The 12716-nt window shown below is 44.1% G+C and overlaps 1 protein-coding gene across 1 annotated transcript in view; it reads right to left on the bottom strand.

The window, feature by feature from the left end:
- LOC115132994 (LHFPL tetraspan subfamily member 3 protein) overlaps nt 1–11882 on the bottom strand; it is a 32283-nt gene extending 20401 nt beyond the window's left edge. Inside the window, exon 1 of the mRNA XM_029665776.2 lies at nt 10629–11882. Within this exon, the coding sequence (XP_029521636.1) occupies nt 10629–11058 (430 nt within the window). The 5' untranslated portion in view covers nt 11059–11882. The remainder of the gene's footprint in view (nt 1–10628) is intronic.
- Between the last annotated feature and the right edge of the window lie 834 nt (nt 11883–12716).

Here is a 12716-nt window from a genome sequence, read left to right on the forward strand (position 1 = left end):
TCCAACCCGGAAGCCAGCCGCACCAATGTGTCGGAGGAAACACCGTGCACCTGGCAACCTTGGTTAGCGCGCACTGCGCCAAGCACGCCACAGGAGTCGCTGGTGTGCGATGAGACAAGTATATCCCTACCAGCCAAACCCTCCCTAACCCAGACGACGCTAGGCCAATTGTGCGTCGCCCCACAGACCCAAACAAATCATGAGAAAACAAAAAGATAATTATTTCCAATGTGTCAAGTAATTAACAAAAAAACAGAGCAAACTAGAATGCTACTTGGCCCTAAACAGAGAGTACACAGTGGCAGAATACCTGACCACTGTTACTGACCCAAACTTAAGGAAAGCTTTGACTATGTACAGACTCAGTGAGCATAGCCTTGCTATTGAGAAAGGCCGCCGTAGGCAGACCTGGCTCTCAAGAGAAGACAGGCTATGTACACACTGCCCACAAAATGAGGTGGAAACTGAGCTGCACTTCCTAACCTCCTGCCAAATGTATGACCATATTAGAGACACATATTTTCCTCAGATTACACAGATCCACAAAGAATTTGAAAACAAACCCGATTTTGATAAACTCCCATATCTACTGGGTGAAATACCACAGTGTGCCATCACAGCAGCTAGATTTGCGACCTGTTGCCACAAGAAAAGGGCAACCAGTGAAGAACAAACACCATTGTAAATGTATTTTAAATGTATTTTCCCTTTTGTACTTTAACCATTTGCACATCGTTACAACACTGTATATATACATACTATGATATTTATAATATCTTTATTCTTTTGTATCTTCTGTAAGTGTAATGTTTACTGTTCATTGTTATTGTTTATTTCACTTTTGTTTATTATCTACTTCACTTGCATTGGCAATGTTAACATATGTTTCAAATGCCAATAAAGCCCCTTGAATTGAATTGGGGGGGGGGGCTTGGATCCTCCCCCCAGGGCACATCATGACAGTTGTATTAAAGGTTTATTTCAGCACATACTGTTTGACTAACTGCAGTAGGACAAACATAAAAATTACAAGTCAATCGGGTCAACTTATTTTTTACACACTACTGCAGTTGATGATAGCTACTTCTACAAGTGACCTAAAATTAAGTTTTACATGTGGCATAAACCCATCTGCTTTAAATAAGTCAGCTTCTCTCACTATGATCAGTGATAGCTGAGTTGTATGAGAGAGAGAGAATGGAGAGAGAAAGTGAGAGACAGGCAGTATTTTCTCTTCTTGGGAGAAGCTTATGCTCCTTGAGATTATTACTTTCCCCTGCTAGGGGATTTGTCACTGATCCCTTGTGCAGTGGTGGGTAGCCTAGCTATTTAGTGACGCTCCCTTGGGGACGGATGATACATATGTAGGATCTTAATTTGATCACCCTGTTGCAGGAGAACTTAACTGAAATGCAGGAAATGTAAAACTTCTGGTTTATTTGAGGTTCATTAAAAGCCTTCTGAAGTTTGTAATTTCCATTTTAGATTTGTACCTACGAAAAATGTTTCAACTCCTACAAAAATGTCCATTAATTATAATACAGATAATAATTCCAATTTCCTGTTGCTGCAGGATTATTTTCCTGCTGTAGCATGCTGGCTCAAATTAATAGCCTACATCTGTACTGTAGCAGACTGAGCAAGATCTCTATTGCAGAGTAGAACCTTTGCAGAGTAGAGCATTTGTAGATTACTCATTCTACCCAAGATTACCCAGGTAGTGCTGGCAAATACTGCACACGCATAACTCCTGAAGGATAACTGTCAAATGTGTAGGAATACACAGACAATGCTGCATACAGCTGCACACACCTACACACACAGTAGACAAAAAGGTGTTAAACAAATCAAAATATATTTGATATTTGAGATTCTTCAAAGTAGCCACGCTTTGCCTTGATGAAAGCTTTGCACGCTTTTGGCATTCTCTCAACTAGCTTCATGAGGTAGTCACCTGGAATGCATTTCAATTAACAGATGTGCCTTGTTAAAAGTTAATTTGTGGAATTTCTTTCCTTCTTAACGCGTTTGAGCCAATCCGTTGTGTTGTGAGAAGGTAGGATTGGTATACAGAAGATAGCCCTATTTGGTAAAAGACCAAGCTATATTATGGCAAGAACAGCTCAAATAACCAAAGAGCAACTACAGACCATCATTACTTTAAGACATGAAGGTCAGTCAATACGGAAAACTTCAAGAATTTCGAAAGTTTCTTCAAGTGCAGTCGCAAAAACCATCAAGCGCTATGAGGAAACTGGCTCTCATGAGGACCGCCACAGGAAAGGAAGACCCAGAGTTACCTCTGCTGCAGAGGATCAGTTCATTAGAGTTACCAGCCTCAGAAATTGCAGCCAAAATATATGCTTCACGGAGTTAAAGTAACAGACACATCTGAACATCAACTGTTCAGAGGAGACTGAGTGAATCAGGCCTTCCTGGTCAAATTGCTGTAAAGAAACCACTATTAAAGGACACCAATAATAAGAAGAGACTTGCTTGGGCCAAGAAACATGAGCAATGGACATTAGACTGGTGGAAATCTGTCCTTTGGTCTGATGAGGCCAAATTTGCGATTTTTGGTTCTAACCGCCGTGTCTTTGTGAGACGCAGAGTAGGTGAACGGATCATCTCTACATGTGTGGCTCCCACCGTGAAGCATGGAATGGAGGAGGAGGTGTGATGATGCTTTGCTGGTGACACTGTGATTTATTTAGAATTCAAGGCACACTTAACCAGCATGGCTACCACAGCATTCTGCAGCGATACGGCATCCCATCTGATTTGCGCTTAGTGGGACTATCATTTGTTTTTCCACAGGACAATGACCCAACACACCTCCAGGCTGTGTATGGGCTTTTTGATCCAGAAGGAGAGTGATGGAGTGCTACATCAGATGACCTGGCCTCCACAATAACCTGACCTCAACCCAATTGAGATGGTTTGGGATGAGTTGGACCACAGAGTGAAGGAAAAGCAACCAACAATTGCTCAGCAGATGTGGGAACTCCTTCAAGACTGCTGGAAAAGCATTCCAGGTGAAGCTAGTTGAGCGAATGCCAAGAGTGTGCAAAGCTGTCACCAAGGCAAAGGGTGGCTACTTTGAAGAATCTAAAATCTAAAATATATTTTGATTTGTTTAACACTTTTTTGGTTACTACATGATTCCATACGTGTTATTTCATAGTTTTGATTTCTTCACTATTATTCTACAATGTAGAAAATAGTAAAAAATTAAGTAAAACCCTTGAATGAGTAAGTGTGTCCAAACTTTTGACTGGTACAGTAGCACTAGAGAGCCCTTGTCTCTCTACTATTTTACCCATACTGTGAGTGTCTGACTTGGAGTTTCCAACTTTCTTCCCTCACACACCACCCCCGCCATGTCCCTTAGTGCCTGGTCCCTCTGTGGTTCTTTATGATTTGCATGATTAGTACTGTTACTGGAGCTGTAGCTTGCATCACCAACAGCAGACTGACACATACACCATGTGCATCCTGCAGGACCTCTAGGAAAGGCTGTGTTATCTCTCCTGTCAGCTGTACCAGCGTCTCAGTCAGTCGACCAGTCCTAATCCCATTATTAACCCCCCCCCCCCATTGAAAGAGCAACAGCAGGAAATAACACTAACGCTAGCCGGCCGGTGCCACGGTACAGTGCGTTACCCCCCCCACCCACCTGTAGCACCGAGGCTGACACCCCGGGAGAAAAGGTCCAGAAAGACACAGCTCTTTAGGAAGCGCGACATGTACCGGGGAAAGCCTTCACCTGAAAAATTACAAAGTTCAATTTGTGGTTCAACTGTGCCGGTCTACAATGAAAATCCACTGATGCGCAGGAACCCACTTTAATAGCTCGTAGAGCATTTAAATGCCTCTATTTTACTGGAAGTTGGTTTAATGATGCAGTAGAGTCAGAGTGCCTGTGGTTATGAAAGCTTGAATTTGACTCCCGAGAGGAACAGTGTATTGACAGATAGGCCTCCATCAAATATATTTAGGATTGCTCTGAATTTTCCCTGGCAGTATGGCTGATGCTTGCACTCCATACCAAGCAAATTCGATTGGCAGGAAATTGATCATAAGATAGTTGAGTGTTAGAACCCATTTTGAATGAGGCTATATTGTACTCCCAGAGGACTAACTGTTCTTTAGGGATTTGCATTGTCATGCTATTTTAGATGTCTCTATCTGGAATCAGCTGTCTTTCAAACCTCTCTTCTGCTGTACATTTGTCTCTTGTCACCTTCTTATCATCACCCTCTTAGATCTAATCATAAGTCAGTCACAGTTTAGTCCCAAAAGACCCTGCAACTCTTCAATCAGAGATGTCACTCTCACTCTATTTCTAACAGGCCTAGCAAGTCCTCCAACACAGCTGCCAATCAAACTCATGAAAAATTGACGAGCTATTTTATCAAAGTAATGGTGTGCACCAATACGATGAGATCACAACATCTTTAAAACAATTTCCCGCATCTGAATAATAAGGCTGCATATAAACCATCAGATCTAGTAATGAAATGTTATTGAAGCAAATCCCAATAATGGCATCTACAGTCATTCTCTCCTCTTAGCACAAACCCATCTTATGGGTCATTGGCAGGTACAGGATGTGTCAGAATGGCATCCTAAACCTGGCACTGTATCTGCCACCTCTAATCCACAGGAAGATACATAAAACACCTCCTGCTCTGACGCCTTCACACCTCCTGACGTACAACGTCTGCTTTCTGATTTATTTACCAGCTGACAGTTCTATTAAGAGGCATGCTATGCTGATCATTTGGGAGGTGGGTTTGAGAAAGCACACATTTCATGCCTGGCAGGCGCACCATCTAACTTCCTGATGACTGCATTGGAGGCTTAAAGGTCCATTGGCCCATTGTACATAACATTACACTCTAAAAGGATGGTGTGTGTGTGGCTGACAGCAGGGCCTGGACAGGTGCTTTGCAGATTGGGGATGGAACGGAGAGAGGGATGAGTTAAAGAGGAGAGGGATAGAGGGGCCCTTTTTCTCTCTCTCTCTCTCTGGAGATCTGTGGAGTATGCTGTGGGAGAGTCTCTGATCTGTGGAGTATGCTGTGGGAGAGTGTCTGATCTGTGGAGTATGCTGTGGGAGAGTGTCTGATCTGTGGAGTATGCTGTGGGAGAGTGTCTGATCTGTGGAGTATGCTGTGGGAGAGTGTCTGATCTGTGGAGTATGCTGTGGGAGAGTGTCTGATCTGTGGAGTATGCTGTGGGAGACTCAATGGGCTTCCAAAGAGCTGGAGTAGTGGGCCGGCTTTCATCAGCCCCATTCACAACTCCTCCTGATGTCCCACCACACTACTTCTGCTGTCCTCTAAAACTCTGACTAATGTCTCTAGAGAGTGTGTGTGTGTGTGTGTGTGTGTGTGTGTGTGTAACTGGGACTCCCGTTTGGTCATGTTACATCATCTCCCGAATCATCTCAGGCCCAGCCAGCCAGTTCATCACGTTATCACTGACAGGAAGGATAAGAGCTGGTTGATGTCATTATCTTTTGACTTTAGTGGTATTATGACACACACAGCAACTGCCCACTGGCTTTAGTGCACAACCTTGTGAAGTTGTGAGTGGAGAGGGAGGCTAAGTTCTCATTTATGGCTGGTCATATTCGGTTCAGAAAGGCTGGGCCCGAGCTTGAACTTCTAATGGCATGGCTTTCTTCCTGACCTCATCTCTTGATAGTACTTTTCAGCATCAATATTTTAACTCTTCTTCTCTCTGTTTTTTTTCTCCAAAACCTTCTTTGTGACCATCACTTTCCATTTTCTTTAATGTGCTTTTATCTTTTCCTCCCTGCTGGTCTTCATCCCCTCCCTTCGTTGACATCTCTTATCCACCTCCTCTCTTTCCCCCAACAAGGCACCATGTGATGTCTCTCACTTGCCTCCATTTTAAAGAAGTGTGAGAATGGAGAGCCACACTGTGAAAAGATCCCCAACAGCCACAGTACTGTATGAGTGCTGAACAGACTGTGTGTATTTAAATGCCAAATCATGCATTTTCATGCATAGGCACGAGTTGGGCCCAATCCCCAGACTGAGGGATTGTGACAGACACCTATGATAAATTAAAGACACGGTAAAGAGTAGCACACACACACACTCAAACACACCTGAATAAATAGACCAACAGACAGTACTGCCTGTAAGCAGCAGAGGAGCCAGACGGTGACAGCATATGTCTCCCATTAGTGAAGCTTTGTGCTGTTTTGTTCTGCACAGAAACCTCTGGATCAATAAACCACTAGCAACCAAATGGGCCTTTTAATGTTTGATGCTAATGCCAGCTTCCGTCTCTGGGGACCCATTGGACCAGTACTGAGTCCAGCAATGTGCGGCCACTTACCCGTACAGGCAGCCTAGTGGTCCAAACAGAGCCAGGAAACAGGTCATTGAAATGCCTCCATAACGCACTCAAGAGCCCCCCCGGCTCCTTTGTTTGCTTGTGGAAGCCATATCCAAACTGAGCAAGGAGCCCCTGCCGAATACATGAATGATAATCACCTTCCTGCGTGTTCAGGCATTTGCCTTGGTGAGGGTGGGAATTTTTTTTATTTTTTTATTTTTTTTATTTCACCTTTATTTAACCAGGTAGGCTAGTTGAGAACAGGTTCTCATTTGCAACTGCGACCTGGCCAACATAAAGCATAGCAGAGTGAACAGACAACACAGAGTTACACATGGAGTAAACAATTAACAAGTCAATAACACAGTAGAAAAAAAAAAAGAAAAAAGGGGGGGGTCTATATACAATGTGTGCAAAAGGCATGAGGAGGTAGGCGAATAATTACAATATTGCAGATTAACACTGGGGTGATAAATGATCAGATGATCATGTACAGGTAGAGATATTTGTGTGCAAAAGAGCAGAAAAGTAAATAAATAAAAACTGTGGGGATGAGGTAGGTGAAAATGGGTGGGCTATTTACCAATAGATTATGTACAGCTGCAGCGATCAGTTAGCTGCTCAGATAGCTGATGTTTGAAGTTGGTGAGGGAGATAAAAGTCTCCAACTTCAGCGATTTTTGCAATTCGTTCCAGTCACAGGCAGCAGAGTACTGGAACGAAAGGCGGCCGAATGAAGTGTTGGCTTTGGGGATGCTCAATGAGATACACCTGCTGGAGCGCGTGCTACGGATGGGTGTTGCCATCGTGACCAGTGAGCTGAGATAAGGCGGAGCTTTGCCTAGCATGGCCTTGTAGATGACCTGGAGCCAGTGGGTCTGGCGACGAATATGTAGCGAGGGCCAGCCGACTAGAGCATACAAGTCGCAATGGTGGGTAGTATAAGGTGCTTTAGTGACAAAACGGATGGCACTGTGATAAACTGCATCCAGTTTGCTGAGAAGAGTGTTGGAAGCCATTTTGTAGATGACATCGCCGAAGTCGAGGATCGGTAGGATAGTCAGTTTTACTAGGGTAAGCTTGGCAGCGTGAGTGAAGGAGGCTTTGTTGCGGAATAGAAAGCCGACTCTTGATTTGATTTTCGATTGGAGATGTTTGATATGGGTCTGGAAGGAGAGTTTGCAGTCTAGCCAGACACCTAGGTACTTATAGGTGTCCACATATTCAAGGTCGGAACCATCCAGTGTGGTGATGCTAGTCGGGCAAGCGGGTGCAGGCAGCGATCGGTTGAAAAGCATGCATTTGGTTTTACTAGCGTTTAAGAGCAGTTGGAGGCCACGGAAGGAGTGTTGTTTGGCATTGAAGCTCGATTGGAGGTTAGATAGCACAGTGTCCAGTGACGGGCCAAAAGTGTATAGAATGGTGTCGTCTGCATAGAGGTGGATTAGGGAGTTCTTGTTCAGCGGAGTTCTTGTTTCCATCCAGGATGGCGAGCCGAGCACCAATCTGCTTCCTCACTAGAGCCAGACAGGCAGGCATTGTCATGCTGCCAGAGCCGACCCATCCATCACATCCTCCACTAGAGTGGAGAAGCGCCTGGCATTTGGTGGAAGTTGTCACAGGATGAGTGTGATTATCATCGACCGACCATGCAGTGTGGTTGTCATGGAGGGGGCTTCCTGTCAGTCTTAGTTCGGGAGTTAATTGGTCCGCAGTGATCGGGGTGGTCAAGGCGACGCAAGGGGGGAGAGAGGGAGGATGGAGGGAGGCAGGGCGGATGGTCCAGCTGCTCCAGTTTGCAGGCAGCTACTGGGCTGAGTGCAGACTGGGCATGTCTACCTGAGAAGTGCTGTGTGCAGTGGGCCAGTTAAGCAGATTATTCAAGAGTGTTAATAGTAGTAAGGAGACAGACTTGTTTAGGTATTGTATTGCTGTGGCGGGAACATGTCAGTTGGTTTCATGTACATTTCCTTCTGGCGTTGCTGTTCAAATGCCTACAGGTAGATTGTTCTCATCAGACGTTCATCCTCTCCTCTGCTTTTAAGGAGAGGTGCATCTTCGCTATGAGCCGTCTTTGGCAGACACTCACAACAGCCAGTTGGTCCTGGATAGAAGTCTGACTACACTGAGCCTAGAAGGATTTGACAATCATGCCTGGGATCTGTAGCTGCAATGAGAAAATAAAAGTACAATATATTTTGATTTACTACTCCCCAGGAACGTCTTAATAGCCCATTTCACAGTGACCTCAACATGGCATGGACTGTTGAGTTGATAAAACATATTTGTCACCTGTATTTTTGGAGAATCTCAGTGGTGAAAAGGCCCCATAACTAGGCAGAAATCGTCAAAAAGAATTATCTTAATTGAAATTACGTAAATATTTACAATATGTTTAGTAGTGTGTTTTTTGGCATCATACAGGCCGTGTTAGTCCGTTTGTTGATCACCCCCCTGTATAGTCTGAACATGATCAGATCTGTACCGTATTATGAAGAACGTATCCAGAACATCTCAGAGTAGGCCTGCTGATCTAGGATCTGTCCATATAATCATACTCATGATGATCTAAAATGCAAAACCGATCCTAGATCAGCACTCCTACCCTGAGAATCATTTTGTGGATACCAACCAAGCGGTCACCACTGAGGGATAAGCAGTGTCTTTCTTTCACGTGGAAAAACAAGGTGCTGATATGAACACCCAGGCTGTGTTCATTGGGCAGGGCTTCCGTTTGAACTCAGTCTGGGACGAGAATGCTGTGGAATCCTCCGGATCATCTCCATGCGGGTGTTTGTGTTCAACATGAATTTACAGCGAGGCTCCTGCAGCTATACAGACGGATGGTGTTGTGGGTCTCAGACCAACATCTGTCAAGCAGCATTAACACCCATTCATGATGTTTTTTTAAATCAGTGGTTTGTGTTACTTGTTACAGAGATGAGTTGAAGGATCGTTGCCTTTGGTGGATCACTGGATGATTGTATGCACCCGCTTTAAAGCCACAACCTGGAGTCTGTGTGCATTCTTTACCAGCTTCAATTCTGCAGAGTAACTTTCACTGTGATGCTTGTTTACAAGCTTGGGTAAATTCTGATGTATGAGACTACACCACTGGAGTGCGTCCGCATGCCGCTGGGATTTTGTCTATCTGTCAAGATGCAATCATGACATGCAGGTTAAAACTCAAATCAACTGTGCATCAATTATATTAATTTTGGGTTGGTCGAAAACACATGAAACGTTAATGGATATTTAGCTGGGAGATTAACATTGGGTTGTTATTTTACCTAACATTCATATGGTCCTCTTTTAATATGTTTTTTTTTTGTAGAATGTTGACCTGGAGTCATACATCATCTTGTGTTTCTCTACTCCAAGGACTCATCTACAGATAACAAGGGAAACCTAGTTGGTGTTTAGTTATCTTTAATTAATCTCTTATCGTGTGTTTTTCAAGCATCTATGTGGATTTGTATCTTCCTGATATACAAGAAGGAGGGGACTTGCAGCATCTCAAATAGAACCACGTTTGCGCTTGACACGTGGGTGTGTACATTTATTTTTGCAAGTTTTTTTACATGCAACTTGGCCGGTGTCGTTCGCGTGGCTGGCTGTATTTTGTGTAGTTGTCTTTGCTCCATTAATAGATGTGTTAAAGATAGTGTGACAGTGTATGGTGATTTAAGACAGATAAACAAACATGGCTGTCATCTGCAAGGAGCTTTTGCTCATTTTATAGAAATATATTTGCTTAACCCAGCTACTTAACCCCCCGACATTGATCATGCACGTCTAATAAAACTGACGTCAAGTATAACACTATCAACCACACTTAAAGCTAGAATCCGTCATTTAAACAATAGTAAAGAGCATCCCCGCCCGTTTTGCAAAAAAATCTAAGGGATTGGGCTGGAGAAATGTAACCACTCTAAAATTCACAGACAGAGCTATAGATGCAAGGACTAACCACCAATGATATTGAAAGCATAGTTTTAACCATGTTTTTAGGCTATACAGTGTTTGTTTACATTTACGTTGTTTATCAACATTGGAGTAAAACAAGTTTATATTTAGGGTTCTGATAGGGCACAACAGTTGAACTAAACTCATGAGGCATGTATCAGTTATATTCATCAAGAATCAATGGGCAGCCTATAATTTACAAGTCCAAGATTTATCTCTGGTTGTAGAACTGCTGAAGTTCTGAACTCTACCCTTCAAGGAATCAATATGCAGACGGGGTAACTTACCCGCAGCCAGCTGTATCCAGCCGCAGATCTTGTAGACGGTGCCTGTGCTGCAGAAGAAGAAGAGCGTGAAGCAGCCGATGCATCCGATGACCAGCGCCATGGACATCCCGATGAAGACGGACGCGGCTTTGAAGGCGCCGGAAGGGATCGTGCTGAACTCCATGAAGCTACCCTGGCACGTCAGGTCCCGGGACAGCCCGTTTCCGATGCAGTAGTGGAAGAGGCCGAAGTAACCGGACTGCGGCGTGTCCATCCCGTCTCCGATCCAGTAGGGCTGGATAAAGCACACCACGTTGACTATAGCGAAGAGGATGGTGAAGATGGCCCACAGAACACCGATAGCGCGGGAGTTCCTCACATAGTTGGTCTGGTAGATTTTGGCAGCCTCGGAAGCGGGAAGCATGGTTGTTGGAGCCCCAGGCACCATCATTCAGTCTCTAAAGGTTTTTATATTTACGAACTGTTCACACACAGAGCTTGAATCAAGCACAAAGCACATCCCGGCCGCGTCAATGTGACATGATATCCCCGACTAAACTGCTCCCCTCTGGGCGAGTGTTCAGCCTACTAAAGCCTTGCAGCTTGCACTGTGCTTGGGTCCGCCACCGTTTTCCTTATCTTTATTGAATGGTAGGCTGGGTATCCGAGAGATATTACGAATAATACTGAGGAGGAATCTTCTGAATGAATGATCACTGAGATAACAGCATGTAATAATCACCGGGTGTTAATTCTAAACGGCCATAGTAGGCTAAACAAGCATCCTACGGTCAGAACTGCATTCGATTGAGGGCGCACAGAGATTAATAATCAATGAAAAATGCTACAATCCACCGAGAGCAGCTGAGATCCCCATTCACAGACGTGCCCACTACCGTAATGGTCAAGGCTACAACCTCATCTTCCACCGAATGCCGATTTTCCCGAGGTGTCGGAGGTGCATTTAACTGAGATGATGAAGTCGCGAGTGTTGACAATCTGCTCACTGTGCATGATACGCTCTGCGTCCATATTTGACCAAAGAACACCTGTATTCCAGGCAGGCGCAGTCCGACTGTCACAACCGATAGGCCAATCAAAGCCCCTCTGATAAAGCAACATGCGCAATACAGCCTATCCCCTAATCCCACTCTCTCATGCCCCAGTGCAATGATGGAATGGGAGACATCTGAAATAAAATCGTTAAATCTAAAAAGCAACACTCCTATTTGATTTAGTCTAGGTTGGCTCTGACCTTCGAGGCAGAATATTGAAGATTCAGCTTTCTCTCTCTCTCTCTCGGTGTTGATCTGTGTCCACCGAAATAGGATGGTTTCTGTCGCACATCAAGACGCTCTGGTGTTTAGCGCACAGTGAACAAGTGCACATCAACATCAAGGGCAGGCTATAAAACTCAGCCCTGCGACATGGCATTTTATCACGAAGTCGTGATATAGGCTAAACTTAATCATGACTGCAATGGCTGGGTAATCACTATAAATGCATCATCTGTTTGATAGCCTACTCCAAGTCTCCAACTGTGTGGGCTATGCAGCGGGCAACAGTATGTACAGTGTTCAGTGGTTAGGTTGACTTGATGTTCTTCTTGTTGATCATTTGATGATTCTGAAGTGGCTTTGACTGCTCTACCAGTACCTTCTCTCAGTGCAGTCTATTCTTCTTCAGGATTAGCCTTCTCAAAGCTGCATGTGGCATATTTCTCCCCACGGCACGGCGAGGTAGCCTATAGGCCTAACAAGAAAAACAAACAAGGTGTACACAGGCATGAAAGCATTTTATGTTCATTGTTTAGGAGAAGGCTTGTGGTTACAATTATTGTGCAGCTGAGAAAATAACTTTATATTTACGGTAGCATACCTATTAGTTTATGAATGGCGTAAGACAAATTGAATCATTCTCAATCTGAAAAAAAAACAAAAACAAAGAAATTACAAACTTCATAGCTGTAAAAGAAGACAAGGTGACCATTTACACAGACTCTGAGCAAAGTGTGTGTTCAGGTTTCTTAGATGGGTGACCCGTTGAAATCATGAAAACTATGAAACCTTGCGCTAGAATGATGTCTGACATTCTGTCAATTATAATTCA

This window comes from Oncorhynchus nerka, linkage group LG8 (genome assembly GCF_034236695.1).
Source record: "Oncorhynchus nerka isolate Pitt River linkage group LG8, Oner_Uvic_2.0, whole genome shotgun sequence".
Lineage (NCBI taxonomy): Eukaryota > Metazoa > Chordata > Actinopteri > Salmoniformes > Salmonidae > Oncorhynchus > Oncorhynchus nerka.